The 23,112-nt window shown below is 37.6% G+C and overlaps 1 protein-coding gene across 3 annotated transcripts in view; it reads left to right on the forward strand.

Moving 5' to 3' along the window:
* The window catches only part of Ptp69D (Protein tyrosine phosphatase 69D), a 976,604-nt gene that overhangs the window by 344,933 nt on the left and 608,559 nt on the right, over positions 1-23,112 (forward strand). For all 3 annotated transcript variants that reach the window (XM_068226166.1, XM_068226167.1, XM_068226168.1), the window contains one exon: positions 13,202-13,323. In XM_068226166.1, the coding sequence (XP_068082267.1) occupies positions 13,202-13,323 (122 nt within the window). The remainder of the gene's footprint in view (positions 1-13,201; positions 13,324-23,112) is intronic.

Genomic DNA, 23,112 nt, shown 5'->3' on the forward strand with positions numbered 1-23,112 from the left:
ACCACCTCAACAGCCCCCGCAACCGAACCCAGGACCAGTCACTACCTCATCCAACCTGCCTACCACAGACACAAACACACTACTACAGTTATTATTGAACCTACTCCTGACTCACTTCTCACCAGTACAACCAATATCCAGACCCTTGAACCCAAGCTCCACTGTACACATCCCGTCAAGCACAGCGTAAGATGCAAGAAACCTCACTTCCTAAGAAATGGTCCAGCCTTCTCAACAGCCAGCCTTTAATCCAATCACAGCAAAATCCTCGTACAAAATCAGTACATCCTCACAATGAAGCACTGGAAACACCGGTAACCGAGGCGGAGATGCACTAAAAGCTGCAATATCAAATGCTGCCTTTCTAAAATTTTCAAGTATTAACAACACCTGATACGCGGGAATATAAATATATTCCGGTAAACAATTCAGTAACAGGGCCCGATGTAACAAAGCAACATCGGGCGTGGTCAGAGTCTGGATGGGTGACCGCCCAGGCTCGGCCCCTGCCACTGACCCGCAAAAAATGTTTTTAGAAATTTCCTATAACAGCCATGGTCAATACGGTAAACACCAACAGTATGCACTTAACAGTCAAAAATTTCACTACTTATTATTATTATTATTATTATTATTATTATTATTATTATTATTATTATTATTATTATTATTATTGTTATTATTATTATCACCAACTATACTTTATTCTTCTTAAACTTATTTTCCCAAACAGACCAGGTGAGGAGCGCAATAGCGCACCGGTACTGGTACCACACTAGGCGCCCCTTGGGGGTGTCCACCCCTCGGGGGTGTCCAAACAGTAATATCTGGCGAACAGTATCAGTGGGATAGTAAATTACTGTAAAGAGTAGAATCTAAAAATCAATCCAAAGAAAACCAGAGATAAGGTGTGTAAAAGGGGAGACTAACTCTCAAAAAGTGAACAGTGGTTGATGGGTAAGACAAAATTAGAAGTTGATAAAAAAATAGAATAGCTAGGGACGATCATAAGCAGCAATGGAAGATGGTCAGAACAGATTAAAAGAGCTAAAATGAAGGGAGCAAATGCTCTGGTTAGTATAAAAATATTCATTAAAAAGATGTCAAACATCAGATGTGGAGTTCAGAAAAATGTATTTAATTCAGTAGTTAAAACAAAGTTATTATATGGAGTAGATGATGGAATTGTAACATTAGATATAGTTGTAAGTAAATTTGCCAGAATAATAATGGGACTACCAAGCTGCATTGCAAATAGTGGTGTGAGAAAGATGTGTGAAGGGATGAGTATATGTGCGGATATTGTTAAACGATTACTTAAATGTGTGGAGGCTAAAGACGGGGGCAGTGGGTGAAATTCTAAGGTTAGAATGCCAGCACCAAATGAAATACAAAAAATGAGGGGTTACTGGGTGAATGGAGTAAAGAAGCTACTGGATGGCATGGGAATGAGGTACTATTGGGAAAGAAATTTATCAAGAAATGACCAGGGATTGTGTAAAACGGTGGTTCAAAGAGGGAATAACATTGAAAGACAAACAATAAGGTCAGACTGTAACAGGTCGAGAACACTGGTTGAATTTTGTAAAATAAGTGTAAATATGACAGTCAGGACTGAAATGTTACAAAAAGGGAAATGAGAGAGATAATTTAGTGGCTGATTGGAATAAAGCTTTTTTTTTTAAAAAAAAAAAAAAAAAAAAAAAGAGAGAGAGAGAGAAAATCTCTGCCTTTTATGCAGTGAGGACATGGAAGTTGCTCACGTACTAAAAGACTGTAAAGAAACAAGAAAGGTAAGAAAATAAATACAGATGGAAAAGATATAAGTAAAATCAATAATGAGTAAGAATGTTTCACTATTGGTAAATTAATAGAGAATGGAAGGTCCCTGGAAAAACAGCAAAACTTTGTAATATCATAAGAGGAAGTGGGAAAAGAAATTAAGAGGATGAAAAAAGAGAAAATAAGGAAGGAAAAGATACCTAATTACATGTAGGTGTAAAGATATCATTAAATGTAACAATAGGTAAAGTGTTGCATTGTAGGGTCACTATTAATTTTTTCTCAAGTTAACTATTAAACTGCATGTGAATTAAATATAGCCACACAGGCATTCTTCCAATTTTTCAATTCATTCAAAAGGTAGAAAATTTAACCACTAAAACAACCTAGGGGGGTAAGATACATGGAAATCACCAATCAACCACATCAGGGAATATCAAATCAATCATGTAGCAATAACCAGGAAATTCTCTCCGGAAATAATGAATGTGAGTGTGCGCAAGGGTTACGTAGAGTTCTGTCACCATCTCTCACATTTCAAAGTCGGCTTCATACCAGATGGAAGGAAATGTTGAAAATCTAAATTCTTATGCATAGACCCAGAATACTTAAAAGAACATGCTCAGGAATTCAAACAATCACTGGGGATCAATACACAAACACTGGAAGAACTTTGTGAGACCATCCAACATATCAAAGAAACTCAGCCAAACACCACAAAAACGGAAACACAGATGGTGGACTTCAGACATCCAAACCTGGAAGACTTGGCGCAGTCACCAAACACTGGAGAATTGGAAGAACTTTCTAGAAACACAGAAGGCAACATCCAAAACAATCAGATATATTAAATGCTTGTATCATCATAGAAGATTAGAGGAAATTGATAGTGATTACAAAAGGAACATTATGCAAACTTTTACAAGACATTCAGGGAAGAACTATTGAACTTCAAGTGTTCCGATTTAGGAGTGTAGAATGAATGAAGCTTGTTTCGATATCCAGCAATTCGTAGAGGACAAGCAATGATGTAGTAATTGATAAAGATTCATTGACAGGCCATCCAAAGAGAAAAGGGCTGGGACCAATGGGAGGTCAGTGAAAGGAATAAAAAGAACAATGATAAAGCTTAATCAAGACAGTGTATTCTTTCTACTTGAAAGTTAACCTCAAATCACAACTTAGGATTTCATAATATGATGCATTAATGAAACAATCATCGTGAATAATGTATATCACAGGAAAATCCCTAGACCATTTACAAACTATAACGTAAGGCAATTCTAACGGACATGGCAAACTGCAAGCCTCGGAAAAAATTAACACAGTTTCCAAAAAAAAAAAAATGAACAAAAGGAGAAGGAAGGCAATAGGAAGGGGCAAGCACGGGATCACAACAGTGGGAGTCGCCTAAACACTTTGAGTTACGGAGTGCAGGATCTGTTCATGTTAAAAGTAGTTGAGTCCAGGCCACTGTTCAATCGTTCACAAACTCTTAAAATTACGATTAACTGAAGTTGATATTTTGAGGGGAAATAAAATTCATGTCAAACTAAAAAGAAACCGGCCGTAGCAATGAAGGTAAGTTCAGAGTCCATTAGATAAACAATAATGGTGATAATAATAATTAAATTAAAGTACTCTGTTGCTCACCCAATATAGTGGAAGAGAAATGGAGTTTCCCAGCAGAATAGTGGGAACTCCTTAGACAACTCTCGAACCTCACTCGGTATCAGCGCTGGACTGAAGACCGAGTGAGTGGGCCAGGTATTTATACCACCACAGAAAGTTCAAGAAAGAAGCACACAAAACATCGAGAAGCATCAGACAGTGACGCAGTGGGTGACGTAATCCAGTGGTGAGCCAGTATACAGTGAGCTGTTCAGCAGGACGGATGCAAGGCGAGGCGGCAGTGAAAGTACAAGGCCGGTTAGATGAGTGTTAATAGCGGCGAGTAGAGGAAAACGAGTGGAGTTCACGTTGACGGCAGCCGGAATTAGGTGACTGACCGTTACACAAGGCACCCCCTGTTTGCTTCCATCACCCTGATGGAACACTTGAGACGAATACAAGGCCAGTTGTGAAATCCTGAAGCAGTTCTTTGAGAAGCTATAAAACAGTGAACCACCTACAGAAAGGCTCCAATTTCATGCAACTACTCCAAATCAAGACTCGGTACCTTGTATACACAAGGAAATATGAAACATATTCATCTCAAATGCAACAAAGCATGAGGGGAAGATGGAGTAATTGCTGAAATGATCAAGATTGGAGGGGAACTCATAGTTGACAAACTACAAACCATTATTGCAAACACCAGTATATGGGAAACCGGCATCATACCAGGAGATTGGAAAACTGCTTTTACTCACCCACTACACAAAAAGGGTGACAAGACTGCTCCAAACAATTATCAAGGTATTTCACTTCAATCAATCGTCTACAAAGTGCTCTCACATGCCTCTTCACCAGGTTGGAGCCAACAGACAGAACATTTAACCGGTGAACACCAGGCAAGCTTCTGACCAGATCCACAGAACAGATCTGGAATCTCAAGGTGATTTTGCAACACCGCCAGGTGGACCGCACAGTCGTTACTTTCATAGACTTTAAAAAAGCACATGACCACATCACCGTGTTCAATATACTGCATCAATGCAGTGTGGATAGCAAAACAACTGTGTTAAATGAACAGACTTTGACAGACACTACCTCTAAAGTAAAATTCATGGGAGAAATCTCTGAACCTTTTTCAAATCAGAACAGGAGTAAGACTGGGTGATGGGTTGCCCCCTCTCTTGTTTAAATTGGTACTGGATAAGATCATCAAACCCTGGGAGAGGGAAGTACCTGGAATAAGTATAGGACCCTAAGATAAGAGGATCGACATAAAGTGCTTTGCGTTTGCTGGTGACCAAGTTATAATTACCCAAACTCCTGAGGAAGCCAGTCATGCCGTCGAGAAAGTTCATGAAATCGCCATCAAAACCTGCCTCCAAATCTCTCACGAGAAAACACAATACATGGACACTAAGACAAAGCCTGTCATAACTTGCTACCAAATATGGCAATATCACACAAGTTAAGCACTCAAATACTTCGGTGAAATTATTGGGAACACTGGAAGTGAAAAGATAGCTAATATAACATGCAAAGCCTACACAATCACTGTGAATATGTACAATAAGATATTGCTTATCACTAAAGCCAAACTCCGACACTACCATACAGTTGTTCTCCCAGAAGCACTCTACGCAACTAAGACGTCATCCTTAACCATCAACATCAAGGACAGAGAGAAAATAGAACGGCAGATACTCGGGAAGATATTTGGACGCAAGATTCAAGATGGTATCTGGATATGTAAAAGCTCAGAAGAACTGTATTCTATGATTGAGCGATTCTCCTCAGTTGCACGGAAGTGGTGCATGATATTTTATGGACACATAGCACAAATGTACGAGACTCGTTGACAAAAAAAAAAAAATTTCAACATTGACGGAAGCCGACAAACCAAATTACGTTGGTTGGTAGACACTCAAAGCGACCTTACAGAAATTAATATTCACCCACTGGTAACTACACGGACTACATCCAGACAGAAAATCAATTCAAATAAGTTCACATTCAAGAACCCAATAGCCAGGAATTTGAAACTCAAAAATGCTTGGACACAAGGGAGAAACTTCCTCATCCATAGTGAAAGGATGAGGAAGTTTCGGGAAGATAAGAACGTGAGGTCTAGTGCTAAATAATGGTTCTACATGCTCCTTAGAGGGTAAAACGCATTATATATATAAGCCTCAGAAAAGGCTAGAGCATTCCCCAGAAGCGGTGCACAATTCTTATGCTGGGAAAAATCTGAGAAATGGGTGACCAGTAGAAAACGTTATGAAGATGACAATCAACCTCATGTCACTGACTGGAAAGTCAGAAGAGGTGATTGATTTTATGGAGAAGGAGAGGATAGCTATGTTGGGATTGAGTAAAAGTAATGTAAACGCCTGTCCTCAACCCCGAGGTGGTGCAGCGTTTTTCAGGCACACCCCCAATGGAGGTGAGCTGCATGTACCATTTCAACCACATATCAGCCCTCCTGCCATTCTTAAATTTCTGGCAGTACCCGGAATCGAACCCGGGCCTCTGAGGACGGCAGCTAATAGTGCCAACCGTTACGCTATGGAGGCGAAGATGGGATTGAGTTATTGGACAGAAAAAGGAGAAGTTGGGAAAGAGATACACTCTCTAATGAAATGGAAGACATACGGCAAAGAATGGAGTGGGGATAATAACCAACAAGGTCTTAATAATAACGATGATGTTATTTGCTTTACGTCCCACTAACTACTTTTACACTTTTTGGAGACTTTGAGGTTCCAGAATTTTGTCCCGCAGGAGTTCTTTGATGTGCCAGTAAATCTACTGACACGAGGCTGACGTATTTGAGCACCTTCAGAGACAGGATTGAACCTGCCAATTTGGGGTCAGAAGGCCAGCGTCTCAACCATCTGAGCCACTCAGCCCCGTGAACAAGATCTTAGATGAGTATATAAAGTGGACTACATAAGTGATAGAACAATAAAAATGCAGTTAAGAGAATGGAGTAAAGGAATTCATCCCAAGTGTATGCACTCCAGATTGGATTCGAAGGAGATATGGACAAATTCTTGCAGACACTGGAGAAAGAAATATGTCCGACTGCTTGGCTAAATGGTCAGCATTGAGGCCCTCGGTTCAGAGGGTCCCGAGTTCGATTCCCAGTCAGGTCGGGGATTGTAATAGCATCCGATTAATTATTTTTCGGGGACTGGGTGTCTGTGTTTGTCCCAACACTTTCCTCTTCATATTCAGACAAAACATTATACTACCAACCACCACAAGAGCAAGTTATAGTGATTCCATCCCTCCAGATAGGGTTGGCGTCAGGAAGGGCATCCGGTCATAAAACAAGGCCAAGTCCACATGTGTGACACAGTTTGCACCCTTGATCATACAGATGCGGGAAAAGTGGCAGAAGAATACTGGAGAAAGAAATAAAGGATGTGGAATTGAATGTGTGGAAGTGTGGAAATAATAAAAGTAGCAGGACCCGTTGTTCCACAGTCGCTGTGTAGGTTGTTTAGATGCATTTGGAATGAAAAATATGCACCAAATGCCTGAAGTAAAGGAGTATTAATACCTATATTTAAGAAGGGGGCAAGAAGATATGTGATAATTATCTGAGATAGCAAAAATGTATGAAGGGGTGCTAGAAAAGAGCATGAGAAGAAAGGTGGAAAGACAATTACACAAAGAGCAATATGGCTTTCAAATTGGAATATATGCCATATTAATGGAAAAACATGGGAATACAGAAGAGATATGGTGATGACATTCTTTGACTAACAAAAGGCTTATGATAGTGTACCCACAGCAAAGGTATGCAAAGTAATGCAACAGAAAGCAAACAGCATTACATTTAGCTCCCTACCCCATTGGTGACAACACATTTTAATGTCATAGTCCAGTTGCATTCCAAAACCACTCTGTCTTTCCAACATGTGTCTGAGCACTGCTGCAACAGTTTTTGTAAATTGCTTGCACGTACTATACTCCAGTTATTTATTTACTTATTTAAGCATTGTTGTGAACATGACAGGTTCCCCGATTACAATGTGCACTACTACTTGAATATTAATAACAAGTAATACAGCAAATCAATGGTTTTAACTAATAACAGAACTTAATTACACAGAAAGATAGATGAAGGGAAAGTAATATTGGTATTGGTTACATTCAGTTATATTAAGATTTCTTTCATCTTGCAAAGACTGTGACACCATTACAAGATGTAGCAAACTGGTTCTTCGACATGCTGAAAATGTCTATATCAAGGTGGTGCACTTGTTTATAGTAAATCCACAGCCTATTTCCAGTTATTCGACCGGGTCAGGATTAGAATTAATGAAGCCGCCATCTAGTGGCGAGGATAGGAAATGTGCCGGCTGCCGAAGCCTGTCGCACTCTGGGGCAGTGATAAATGACTCGTAGATGAAATCAAATGTTAATGCAGAGTATTGCTGGAATGTAATATGGCAGGGAAAACCAAAGTACTCGGAGAAAAACCTGTCCTGCCTCCGCTTTATCCAGCACAAATCTCACATGGAGTGACTGGGATTTGAACCACAGTACCCAGCCGTGAGAGACCAGCGCGCTGCTGCCTGAGCCACGGAGGCCACACTTCATTATACTGAGTCATAATTCTGCATGAAAGGGAGTTCTTGTCTGAGTCTGTTAGTTTTTGCTATGAAAAATATATACCAGAATTTACTGGGAGTTACATCAGGAACGTATGTTATTTCTTTCTCTGATTTAACTATCATCACTTTTGTTATTTATTACTTTATGAAGGAAATGCACACCCTGACAATTTTTTCCGTGCGACAGTTCCCTGGCATCATTAGCTTTGAGTATTATGGTGTACGATTCGTAGTAAGGATAACAAGCAAACCTCTTGTAATAAACATATCTGAAAAATTTTCTTTGGATTTTCACAATTAGACAGACATACTTAGCGGTATGTGAGTTCCAAATAATTGAGTAATATTCCAGTCTTGATCTTACAAGAGTATTATACAAATTATCAAGGTCCTATAAGAAAAACTTAACCCATCAGTTTCCAGTGTCGCCTGTAGGTACGACTATATAAAATGCATATACCGGGTGAAAAAAATAAAACTGGCCAAGAAAATATTTATAAGACTGGCACGGAAATGACCCTTGTTAATAAACAGGAGAATTGCACCTCACATGAAATGCTGGAAACTGTGGTTGTGATGCACCAATCGATTGCTGTCGCATGCTCTGTCCCGAGTACATCGCTGGGTCATTATGTGTGAGTGAGTGTGGAGCAGATGTGTTTAGTGACCAGTTGAATGCAACAAAGGCTCGTGATAAAACAGTGTGTGTTCATTGTTGAACGTTATGTGAAGCAACGATTTGTGGAAAACCTGTGTGGAACTGTCTGTGTAAGAGTTTAAAACTGGAAGTGCTTTTGCAATACCTCCAGCAAAGTTTGCAATGTGAAACTTAGTGGCAAAATGGCACGAAACAGGCTCTGTAGCGAATAAAGCTGTAACTATCCAAAAAGTGTTTGAACACCGGAAAATATTGCTCGAGTGGAGGAAAGCCTGGAATGATGTCTGACGAAGTCTCAGAGCCGTTTACCTGTGCAAGTCGGAATTAAGAGAACGTTGTGTCGAAACATCAACTGATAAATATATACAATCTAGTCGGAAAACGTTAAAATGATTTTATGGCAATTCATGACTGAGAATAGATTATGCTGTTAAAATGTTCTTTAAAAAGAGTAAAATTTTGAAAAGGAAACTCTTCTCAGATGATAACTGCATTTTGTATGGAATGTATTGTAATCTGAGTAAAGTTCCACTGTGTTGAGTCTAAAAATATGAGCCTGGAGAACACAAGTATTGTGTAAATAAAAGCAAGGTGCAGATATTAATGGCTTCATTCATTTTTGTTGTATTTTCATGAAAATACTGACACACGTATAATAAGCACGTCTACTTGCTGATGTAACTGATTGACTGGAATCGTAACTCCCCCTCCTCCTAGAGTGCAAGCGCTGTTGTACAAACGAAGCGGAACACAAACAAATGCCTTTGAACACTTGGTCAGAATTGTGAGTCCTGTTTGAGCCAAGAGTCATCCTTCATAAGAGAAATCTTCTTTTGAATTCTTTAAGATTATATTAACCCAATTTCATCATTTGACGACCTTAGCTTGCAAAAGTTATTCGTAGCATATGAATCCAATGACGAGCTCAGCTCATGGCGATGCACTACTGTATATCAATACATGTAGTTCAGTTACGAACTCGCAGATGCCACTTGTATGCATTCTGAACTGAAGTTTAGACATGTGGCTTCTGTTATTTCCTGCGCTCCAGGTTATCACACACTTCTGGAACAAGAGATAAAAGAATCTTTGTTCATATTATTTCGCTTACGTCAGTTGCAATCACGGCGTCAAGCAGATGTGTTGGTGTTGATGAAGATGGAATATGAAAGCTAATAGATAGTGTTTTAGAGAGTGATTATGAAGACAGTGATGTTTGTGACGACGAAATAGACCCTGAAGGTCTTAGTTCGAGTGATGTGTGTAATAGTGCTGATGACACGGAAAGTGATACAAATGACTACGGTGGGCCAAGTCTTTCGAAACAAGTTCGTACCTCAGCGCAGACTAACTTGAATGACTGGAACTGGGCATTGGTAAGCATTGGTAAGCTTATTCCTTCGTTATTATGCATGCAGATTTTCAGAAAAGAAACTTTTCCAGTTGGTTTTGTATGATTTTTTAAATAATACTGTGCAGACAACTGCTGTAGTGCGGGATTTAAATGTGTTTTCTCAGTGAACTGATACGGTATTTAAATAGGATGCGAATGGGTTAAGAGTTCCAGTAAAACTGTAGCTTCATTTATAGGTTGGTTATTATTCCTTTACTTGATCATCTGGTTGTCCTGAATATGATGAACATTAAGATTCATTCAACACATGTAATTATTGAACTTGTACATCTTGTAAATGGGTAAATTTACACTATTTAGTGCCAGTACACGGGAAGTTTTAATGAATTAAAATTATAATATTTCCACATACTTCAAATAAGCGTCTTGCCTAGTACGCCTCATTTTGGTGCTGCCATTGGTTTTTGCGGTTTCCTTATAACCTCATAACTTTTGGTGGTGCTATTTGAGGATCCAACCAGCCTCTGGGCTGATGACCTAACAGACAGAACTGGTCATTCTTGCTATAGTGGAGGTATATGACCCACTTACTCAGGTTTTTACAGGTACGGCAAGTTAAGTTACAGGACTGAACTCCAGTCAAGTGACTATAATGAAGTTCTCAAGTATGACCTTACATAGACAGAACAGCGTGATTTGGGATGAACATACGCGTGACAGCTCCTTGTAGAGCTCGATTTGATTACCACTCCGACGTCATCAAACTGATGCCACGCATGTTCGAGACACGCAAACGGTTTCATGACATTATTATAGACTCTTTCCTCAGGAACAGTAATTTGCACATTCCAACTACCTTCTACTCATTTCAAACACTAGCTAGACATTAACAGATGGAATTACCCTTAGTTGACACGTCCTGTCCTTGTCTTCTGCAACCTAGCAGGCCACCGAATATCATTATCTTATTAGTTGCAGTATTAATGCATATATATGAACGTTGTATATGAATTATACATTGTTGATTATTATGATCTTACAACCAGTCAGTCACTACTGATCTGCATTTAGGGCAGTCGTCCAGGTGGCAGATTCCCTATATGTTGATTTCCTAGCCTTTTCTGAAATGACTGCAAAGAAATTGGAAATTTATTGGACATCTCCCTTGGTAAGTTATTCCAATCCCTAACTTCCCTCCCCATAAACAAATATTTACCCCAATTTGTCCTCTTGAATTCCAGCTGTATCTTCATATTGTGATCTTTCCTACTTTTAATGATACAACTCAAACTTATTCGTCTACTAATGTCATTCCACACCATCTCTCCACTGACAGCTCGGAACATACCACTTACATAGTTGGTCCGTTAATTGACATTATAAATTTTACAGCTAACTCATTCCTGGTTGCCAGCGTTTCACCCTAGTGTGCTAAGTTGGGCTCATCAGTTGGTAAATAGCACACCTACCAAGACGCATGGCTAGTGCATACCGTGGAGGTCACTGCGTAGGCTACTTGGCGCTACCGGCAGTGCCAATGCGCTATGAGAGACTTTGACTCATTTTCAAAAATTAATGCCTGCCTGCCCTATCAGATGATAAAGATGTTGATTCCCGTAGGGAACCTGAAATATTTGTTCCGAATGAGTAAATTTATAATACCACTATAGTTGGTCCGTTATTGGGCGTTATAAATTTACCAACTGATAAGCCCAACTTAGCACACTGGGGCAAAATGCTGGCAACCGGGAAAGAGTTAGCTGGTAAATTTAGAATGTCCAATAATGGACCAATTATGTTGGTATTATAAATGTACTCATTTGGAACAAATATTTCAATTTCCCTATGGGAATCAGCATCTTTATCAACATACCACTTAGTTGAACAGCTCGTCTTCTTTCTCCCAAGTCTTCGCAGCCCAAACTTTGCAACATTTTTGAAACGCTACTCTTTTGTCGGAAATCGCCCAGAACAACTCGACCTGTTTTTCTTCGAATTTTTTCTAGTTCAAGTAGTCCTGATGAAAGTCCCATACACTGGAACCATACTCTAGTCTGGGTCTTACCAGAGACTTATATGTTCTCTCCTTTACATTCTTACTACAGCCCTTAAATACACTCATAACCATGTGCAGAGATCTGTATCTTTTATTTACAATCATATTTATGTGATTACCCCAGTGAAGATCCTTGCTTATGTTAACACCTAGGTACATACAACGATCCCCAAAAGGAACTTCCACGCCATCAACGCAGTAATTGAAACTGAGAGGACTTTTCCTATTTGTGAAACCCACAACCTGACAAAGATATTGCATACACATGACACATGTGAATGACAGATCGGAATATTGTGGATTAGGTCAAAAGTGATCATTTGTCTCTTTTAGACCATGATCTTTCATTGTCTCATGTTCAAAAGGCCAGGAAGTCTGCAATAAATACAATTAGGTACTAACAGGAACAGTACATTTCGATAATGGTGAAAACAAGCCTTCATGTCGAGGGCCATGGAAGCTCTTTGAATTTTATCCTATTGTAGTAAGTTTTGATTGAGTTGAAATTAATGAGAGTGAACCATGTCAAAGAAGCTAAATGGGTCAAATTCATGCATCCTTAGATGTGACATGAGCTAATAATTATCATTTCTGCTTTTACCTGCTCAAACTGTTTCCATAAAAGATTATTGAGGGAGGAGTTCTGAATGAAGAACTGGCGAAGCTATCAAGTTGGAAAGAAGGTTCATTTAGGTCTCTAGGGGATGGTTGATTAATGTTTACTTTTAATTGGGTATAGTTGTAATTTCTCTTGCAAATGTATTTTTTTAATCTGTCTATTAGCTGTATTAGATGTGCTTTAATATTTTGTATACAGTTCATGTTTATCTAGATATTTGTGTTCAGTGTCTGGTAAGTGTATAGTGAATTCGACAGTAATGTTGTATTATACTATGCAAAATTTTCAATGAATCAGTTATAGTAACATTTTATAAAACATGACATAATGGTTCAAAATGGAAACCAATTTAGATTCAGTATGTATTTGTTTGTTTATAAATTACCTTTTCAGTTCTGTGTTGTATAATAATTGTTTAACATCATTCTCTGTGTAATCAATGGTGATCATTTTCATTAGGAATCATACTTATTTCCTTCTTTTATTTTTCCAGTGTCTGGACCTCCTGAAAATGTGACTGTAGTTTGCCATTTTGATAATGTAAGCAGCAGCAGTTTTGTGATAGTAACATGGGCACCACCTCGTCAACCAAATGGAAAGATAGATCGCTACAATGTGAGTAGATTTATAATTACACTACAGTCCCGTTAATCCGAACCCCGTTAATCCGAAAGTCTGGTTAATCCGAACTGAAATATTCCTTATTCAAATGAACGAACCTATTACAGAATGAAGATTACTTTCATTTTATTAGTCATATTTTACTAGAATAACTTAACAAAACATAATTACACATCATAAACCATCAATCACTGGTCGTTTATCTTTACAAAGTCTGTTAGTTTCTTTTGCCGTTGTGATAGGAACCTACTCGAAGGTGCAGTGTTAAACTGGCGTCTCATAAACATCACATCAGTGTGCGTAGCAGGGGAGTTTGCTCGACATAGCGTACGGCAAGTTCTACTTGTAAGGTGGCCACGGCATCTGAATGTGACACTAGTTGTTCATTGTGGTCTTCTTCATCATTACTCTATTCCTCATCAACTCCATATTCTTTCTCCACCACAGCTACAATTTCTTGGTCTGTTTGTATAATTGATGACAGTCAACTTCCATTCACTCGGTAATGTCATTTTCATTGTCGTTTTCTCCTCTACGGATTCTTAACTATCCTTCTGTAATTTTATACAGTATTTTATTAATGTAACTGCTAAAGAATGGACATTTCAAATTACAGTATGTACAGTACTGTATTCTAGAAAATATTTTCCTCAGACGGTTGAGGCGCTAGCCTTCTGACCCCAACTTGGCAGGTTCGATCCTGGCTCAGTCCTGTGGTATTTGAAGGTGCTCACATACGTCAGCCTCATGTAAGTAGATTTACTGGCAGGTAAAAGAACTCCTGCGGAAGAAAATTCTGGCACCTAGGCCTCTCCGGAATCCGTAAAATTAGTTAGCGGGACGTAAAAACAATAACATTATTATTAGAAAACGTTTTCCGGTTAATCCGAAAATTTCGTAATCCAAACAGACTCCTGTCCCAATTAGTTCGGATTAACGAGACTCTACTGTACACAAATTCTCTGCCATTTTTGTTAAGGTTTCTCTTCCTCATGTTTTTAAGATCTCTTTTCTAAGTTATTTGTTTTATTTTATTGATTAGAACTGATGATTTCTTGTAGCTGTCTACCAAGATATCCTATAATGTGACCTACTCAAAGTGTTAAGTTCTTTGGTATGGTACAAATGTGTAGCTCTCTCAATAATGTTTTCTGGAAACAGGTCATTAGATTAAAGCTGAAATGATAATCTCTAGCTCATGTTGCATCCAAGACGTTGAGTCCTTATTGAAGTGCTCATTTAATTAATCAGTCATTTATTCAAATGTACAGAGTATATTTCATTTGTTTATTAAGTACTAGTATCTGGCAGGGAACATCTGCATTCAGCAGCACATGTCGCAATTTCTACAGGAAACTTGGAGCCCAGGTCTGTTTGCTCGCCAGCTAAGTTTAGGAAGAGCAATTTCGACATGACATACACATAGCAGAACAAGGAAACAATAGAACTCCAATGGCCAGACCAACGAAAAACATTTCGGAGGTCCGGCGTGAGGGTAGAGGAGCTGGAAATATACGTTTGAAGTGAGCGTCAGAACGCGATGTGTTGAACCAACGAAATGATAGAACCACAGTCAATTTGGCTAGGCATTGATCTATGTAAGGGATGACCCTAATTGAGCATACAACAGCGTACGAGAGGAGTAATTAATAAAAGCGATTGGCACGTGGGCTAGGTGATTATTCGGCGAGATTCTGTGCAGGTAACATCAAAAGAGTATTATTTGCGCGAGTGCAGGTCAGAACTTATGTTTCTTGATCGTGTGGGGACTTGAACTTTGGTTTAGTACGCTCAGTCTGCATTTCAATTATTCAAGATGTTAAAATGTTCAATTTCCGGAGGAAAAAACAGTTTCCAGATAGTCATTTAATATTTAGTAGCTTGCTGGTATAAACAGATTTTATGAGGACATCAAATTCAGTAATTTCCAGTCCTGCATTTATATGGGAAATATTTGACCTAATTACGGGGTAGATAAGAGAGGAGTTGTTCCGCGCCTGAATGGATCTGGTTTTTTCACGGTCAGTGGAAAGTACCCGGCTGTAGTATTCTAGTAACTGGTTGGTTTAATCTTGACCCAGTTTTCTACATGGTGGACAAGGGGATGTTTTAAGAATAACATCCAGGAGCAGCGGCAGAGACTACAAGATCACCACTTCAACACCAGGACAATGGAGACGCAAGGACTGATCCGGTTCTTTACCGAAGGCAGCCCTTTCGATATGGCTGCCTAAAACGATGGCGTGCCGGCTGTCCTGATGGCGGGTGGCGATAAGTTAACGAAATAGATGAGTACAGAATTGTCAATGTAATTATATGGGTGTAAATGTGTTTTAATGCTGTAAAAAGGGATAGGTTAGTTTGATATTTGATTTCAGTAAATTTACCTTGTGTTTGGAAGGACTACCATCCTATTTAAAGTAAATGTTAGGAAGCTTCTGAATGTAAATATAATTGTAACGTTAATGTGGACTGATTGCATAAGTTCGCAGGTTGCCTTTCATTTTATTCAGTTTTTTTGCCTAGTGGTTGGCGTCATTTCTTTCACGAATCAGTTTCTTATTTTAGCCTCATTTATTTTGATGTTTGCTTTGATGTTTGAGACGCAGTGTACGTCTCGGGGCTTAAATGTAAATAAGGATTCAAATTGAAGTCGGGAAGGACTAGATTAAAGTATTATTAATCGGAGCTCAAAGTGTATGGAAACATGCCGTCACGTTTTCTGGGATTTCTTCCTTGATGTGTGAATGAGTATGTGTGAGATGATGGAGTTTGGATCCACAAACTTTGATAGTGTCATCTTCATGACTATTTGAATATCAAGACGAGTGTAAATTAGTGTTTGATTCAAGAGTTCCTCAAACGCAGTTTCATTTTTCAAGTTCCGAATATTATAATCAATTTTTCTGAAAAATTTTATTATTATTACTACTTATTATTCTTATGTTGTGAGGATAAGATATTTCAGTAACTTTCAGATATTCAGACATGATCGATTGTCTGTGTGGCAATTTCTTAGTTTCAGATTATGATTTTATTAGAGTTGGCCACTGTATTATTCATGTTTAACTTTACGAGCGCTAGTGCTTTGATTTGTGTCCAGCGCGGTCTTGTTTCTTTTCATGCGAGCGAATGTTAGAAGATGTCATTTTATATACTTATTCAGTTTCGGCAACTTTAGGACATGTGTTCTGGCTTAGGGCCGAATTCATAGACGGCACTTATACATAAGTGCCCCTTATAAGCCAGGTTTCATTTCATATTACCTACTTAAGTGTCCCACTTATTGCTATAAGTGGACCTCTTACACACACTTAAGTGACTCACTTATGTTGCAGCAAGATGGGGGATGATTTTACTGAATATGTTGCATTTCAGTCACAAAATACTTTCCGTGTACACAGTAGAAATGGAAAATCCTGTCGAAATGTAATGTGACCAACAATTTAAAGAAGGTTTTGTTTTAGTAACGTGAATGTTATGAATATTCTTGTTCCTTTGATTGAGAGAGTGAACATAACACCGAGCTCGATAGCTGCAGTCGCTTAAGTGCGGCCAGTATCCAGTATTACATGTAACTAATCTCATTATTAGACCCGTATTGAACTGTGCTATAATATACTAACAATTTGTTGGTTATTTTGATCCACCTTTTCAATACAAATTACAGTTTGTGTTGCTAAGTTGTAATGTTACAACTCTAATTTACCGGGACATGTTTCGCTTTTATTCACAAGCATCATCAGCCTATACAATTGCCTCAAGGTTTGTCATATTTGGACTGTTGTTACAAATTTCATTACATTGAATGTAAATCTAATTTCAGTGATAACAATATTTAAAACACAAGAATAATATACACATTAAAAATTATGACAATATGATTTGCAATGTTAAAATGGAGTAACTCTTAATTCTAAAACACATTGACGTCCAAAACACAGTTTTTACAATTTGAAAATTTGGCTAAAAATTGTTTGCAATGTTAAAATAAATTGATTCAACTATAATTTGGCATTAAAATTTGAGTCATAAATATAAATATTGGGTGTTAATATATAGGAGCCATAGTTTCTGAAGTGCGTTGGTTTCTAGAATACAGTAACATTTCAGTATTGAGAATTTTAGTTAAGAATTGTGCTCTCTAAATAATGTTATTTAAAAAGACTGTAATTTTGCATTATGCGTGATTAGTCATGATGATAATCTAGAATTTAAGTCTTGGGTTCGTTGGAAAATGGCTTATAGATTTGATGAGGCTTGCTGCTGCAGTTTGGCAATTTGATCCAAGGAAGTAATGACATATTTAATTCTTGTTTGTAGCGACCAGACTCTCCGTTGGAAGTTGATTGTTTTGATGTAAGTTATGGTTAAAAGGAGCTTCAATCCAAATTTTGAGTATCTGATTATGTTTCTTTCGATTTATAGAATGGAAGAAGCATGTGGAACAAATGGAAATGAACTTAAGTAATACTGTGTGTGTGTGTTTTTTTTTTTTTTTTTTTATGCTTGTAATGCGAGTGTTGATGTTGCATTATCACTTACCCCTTTGTCTGCTGCTACAGAATCTTGTGGACCTTATTGCGTTATTGTGACTTTTGTCTGCTGTGGCTCTACTCCTTGTGTTGTACGTATGAAAGAGCTGTTGTGAAGGGCGGGTAGGGGGTTGAGGGGAAGAGATGTTAGGCGGGGCGTTTGCTATTGACGTGCTGCGTGGTAGGGAATTCTTATCTGTTGTCGAGGAGGGGGTAGAGGACGATCCTGCAGGAGGGGCGTTAAGAATTCTTTTCTAATGAATCTTACACTATAGTAAATAAAGACCCGATATCTAAAATTCAAAGGAATCTAAAAACAATCCTTAAAAATTCAATTTGTTTATTTAACGAGCAAGAACAACAAAAAATGTTCAACATGAACCCAACATTACCCAAGGCAAAGGCACTACCTAAAGTACACAAAAACAATACACCCATTCGACCAATTATAAACAGCAGAAATAGCCCAACATATAAAATATCAAAATTTATACATCAGTTCCTCAAAAAGCATTATAAGTTCCAGAGTAACTCCTCAATTAAAAACTCAATTGAATTTTGCGAAAGATTAAAAAACTTCAACTTACAACCCCACCATAGAATGAGCTCATTTGACATTTCCAATATGTATTCAAATATCCCCATTAAAGAAACGACCGAAATTATTAACTCAAACCTTTCCAAATATTGCAACTTAAGTAAGCTAGAAGTAGATGAATTTATTACACTACTTAAATTCGTACTAAATAACAACTATTTCACCTTTAACAATAAAATTTACCACCAATTAAGTTTAGCAATGGGTGACCCCAGCTCAGGAATAATAGCGATATCTATATGGGTAACATAGAACATAGCATAATAAAACCAAACATAGAAGGAATCTGTCTTTGGCTGAGATTTGTTGATGATACATTTGTAATAACAGACAACCGAAAAAATAACAGCGAAAAAATCCTTGAATTTTTAAACAACATCGATAGATACGTAAAATTTACCAAAGAAGACGAAAAAAACAACTCACTGAATTATCTAGATGTTACTGTAACATGCTTAAAATCCAAATTTGATTATCAAATATACAGAAAACCAACACACACGCCAATAGAGCCTACAAAATACCCTTATCACCCGCGAATTTTACAAAAGAAATAAATTTTATAAAAGAACTAGCACTAGCCAATGGATATAAAGCAGACATAGTAAATCGAATCATCAACAGAGTAAAGCTCAAAATAGCCACAAACCTCACACCGGAAAAGACTAAAAAATCCAAATACGCAACCTTCACTTACACCAGTTCAAAGATTCACCAAATAGCAAACCCACTCAAAAAACGGGATATGCAAATAGCCTTTAAAATATATAACACTAACAAAAACTTATTTTTTAACCATAACACAGTAAATGCCTACAATAACAAATTTCAAGGCTCCGGAATATACAGACTAACATGCGCACAGTGTAAATCTTCATATGTTGGCCAAACTGGACGCAGTTTCCTAACCAGATACATGGAACACTTTAATGCCTTAAAACACAATAAATACTCCGCAATGAGTAATCATATGAAAGAAACCGACCATCATTACACCTCAATAGACAAAGACCTTACAATAATCGAAAGAATCAAAAAGGGGAAGCTAATGACTGAATTCAAAAACATATATATTTATTTGGATCAATACTTTAATAAAGGAAAAAACTTGAATGACCCGGTCGAAATAAAAAGTCCGTTAATAGAGCAGTTGTCAACATTATTACAAAATCTCAAATCAGATAAAAGCAAATTCTTTAAAATATTCAATCTAAATACACTCACAACTGAAACCAGTTCGGCAACGCAAAAAAGTCCCCCTCCACATAACACGCCAAAGCTTAACGCCCCACCTGCAGGATCGCCCTCTACCCCCACCTCGACAACATATAAGAATTCCCTTCCACGTAGCACGTCAATAGCAAACGCCCCGCCTAACATCTCTTCCCCTCAACCCCCTACCCGCCCTTCACAAGAGCTCTTTCATACGTACAACACAAGGAGTAGAGCCACAGCAGACAATAGTCACAGTAACGCAATAAGGTCCACAAGATTCTGTAGCAGCAGACAAAGGGGTAAGTGATAATGCAACATAAACACTCGCATTACAAGCACAACACACACACACAGTATTAAGTTCATTTCCATTTGTTCCAGATGCTTCTTCCATTCTGTAAATCGAAAGAAACATAATCAGATACTTAAAATTTGGATTGAAGCTCCTTTTAACCATAACTTACATCAAAACAATCAACGTCCAACGGAGAGTCTGGTCGCTACAAACAAGAATTAAATATGTCATTACTTCCTTGGATCAAATTGCCAGACTGCAGCAGCAAGCCTCATCAAATCTAGAAGCCATTTTCCAACGAACCCAAGACTTAAATTCTAGATTATCATCATGACTAATCACGCATAATGCAAAATTACAGTCTTTTTAAATAACATTATTTAGAGAGCACAATTCTTAACTAAAATTCTCAATACTGAAATGTTACTGTATTCTAGAAACCAACGCACTTCAGAAACTATGGCTCCTATATATTAACACCCAATATTTATATTTATGACTCAAATTTTAATGCCAAATTATAGTTGAATCAATTTATTTTAACATTGCAAACAATTTTTAGCCAAATTTTCAAATTGTAAAAACTGTGTTTTGGACGTCAATGTGTTTTAGAATTAAGAGTTACTCCATTTTAACATTGCAAATCATATTGTCATAATTTTTAATGTGTATATTATACTTGTGTTTTAAATATTGTTATCACTGAAATTAGATTTACATTCACTGTAATGAAATTTGTAACAACAGTCCAAATATGACAAACCTTGAGGCAATTGTATAGGCTGATGATGCTTGTGAATAAAATCGAAACATGTCCCGGTAAATTAGAGTTGTAACATTACAACTTAGCAACACAAACTGTAATTTGTATTGAAAAGGTGGATCAAAATAACCAACAAATTGTTAGTATATCACAGTATCCAGTATTCGGGAGATGGTGGGTTCGAACCCCACTATCGGCAGCCCTGAAGATGATTTTCTGTAGTGTCCCATTTTCACACCAAGCAAATGCTGGGGCTGTACCTTAATTAAGGCCATGGATGCTTCCTTCCCATTCCTAGCCCTTTCCTCTCCCATCGTCGCCATGAGACCTATCTGTGTTGGTGCAACGTAATGCAACGTGAAAAAGAAAAAAAAGAAAAGAGTGAACTTAACCTTTAGAGGACTTGCTATCTTACCATTAATGAAGAGATTGTTTAGAGATTTTATGCCACCTCTTAATTTCAGGTTATGATTATTGTTATTATTATCACCACCTTCGTCATTACTGGTATTTCGCTTAATTAATAGGAAACGTGTTGCAAGTTGATAAGTTATCAAGACTCTACGCCTATGGAATAGTAAAGAACTATACTGAGTTATAAAAAAAATGAACGTGTTGTACTACCACCATTTATTTTAAGGTTGATTTGTGTTAATTATATCAGATTAGTCAACCAATCGTTTGCCGCATTATATCAGAAGTTTCTGATATTATGGCATTGCACATCAAAAGATACTATTTACATTTTGTTGGGGAAGTAATTAGGTCTATTACAACGTAACAGCTATGGATATATTTATCAAATCATTAAAAGCGTTGTAAGGCTAGATATTGTACATTTGGATGAATATTTGTATAGGTTCGAGTACCTGGATAACTACTATAAACGTATTATATTAAGAAGAAAATTAGACTGGGCATTTTCATAGTTTGCATTGTCCACAACGAGTTTCTCCCATGTCATTCATATTCTGATGAGAAACTGCATCGGTCTACTTGTTCTATATTATGTACATGTACTTCGACACAAGTTCTTGCACGTGCCGTCTCAGCTCGCTGTTTTGTTATCCGTTCTGATAACCAAATACAATATAGAGGATCTTTTAACCTCAAAAATTTTGCGCGCGATGTCCTTCGCTAAACAAAACACAATAGTCATAAAAGAAAGAAAAGTTCCACCTGATCAATACTTACTTATTATCACATGTATGATAGAATTCACATGTATATTAGGACCGGTTTTGACCTCTTACAAGGTCATCCTCAGCTGCATTAGAATCTTATGTTTGCATTGTTGTATTATGCCTCATTCTTGAAAGCTTTGACATACACTGAAATTTAACAACATTATGTTGATTACACTTTTGCTAAGAGTTCTAATGTTACAACATAGCTAAGATTATAACATGTTAAATACTCTTACTACATAATATATACATGTGTTAAGGGTTGGACCCTGTGTGTTTTTGATATTTGCTGCTTTATTTTGGGAGACTAAATCTCTGCTTTGAGTCATTCCGCCGTGTGTTGGCGAGGGTGATATATTTGTCTACCGAGGAGAGTTTTATTTGAGCGGCCTATGCTTCATGATGATTCTGTTGGTTATTTTTGTCCACGTCCCTACGGTTGTTCCAGTAGACGAGGTTTTTATATCGCGACGTTTAGTTTGGATTTTCCTTTGTGATATAACCGCGCTGAGGAATATTTTTATGTCATGTAGTCTATTTCAGGAATCAACGTTGAATTATGTATTCAAAGTTAAAGCCTACTCTGTTATTTTTATGAATTTGTATTATGTAATTTATTTCAGGAATCCACGTTGATTTGTGCTTGTCATTATAAAGTCCACCAGTTGATTGATTTTCTGTCATATAATTTATTTCAGGAACCTACTTTGAATAGGATGTGTTGCTTAAAGTGTAAAATTATGTTTCCTTATATTTTCCATCGAGACTTTGAGTGAATGAGAGTTGCGTGAATGCCGCATGCTTTCTTGGTGAGCCCTGGAAAATATGGCATCATGTTTTTGTGTCTTCGATGGTGTATATTTGCCATTTATGTGATTTTGTAGTGTGTGGTTCTGATCCAATGTATTTTGTTGTTATCATGAGATTGCTCGTGATTCAGGGTATATATATTTGTGCATAGGATGTTTTACCACTCAGCGTATTATATATTCTACAGATTAGTTTCCATCTCCCCTTTATGCCTTAAAACACGTCTCTTCTTAAGGTTAGGGACCCTCACTGCAATGTCAAGTGTGCAGGAAAGGGGAACGTACTCATCTAGAGTTCAAAGTGTTGACAAAAAGAAAGCCAGGAGCGTGATGCGAGCAAGCAAGCCCAAGGTGTAAAATTAATGAAACTTCAAGATTTGA

This window comes from Anabrus simplex, chromosome 2, assembly GCF_040414725.1.
Source record: "Anabrus simplex isolate iqAnaSimp1 chromosome 2, ASM4041472v1, whole genome shotgun sequence".
In the NCBI taxonomy this organism is placed as follows: Eukaryota; Metazoa; Arthropoda; class Insecta; order Orthoptera; family Tettigoniidae; genus Anabrus; species Anabrus simplex.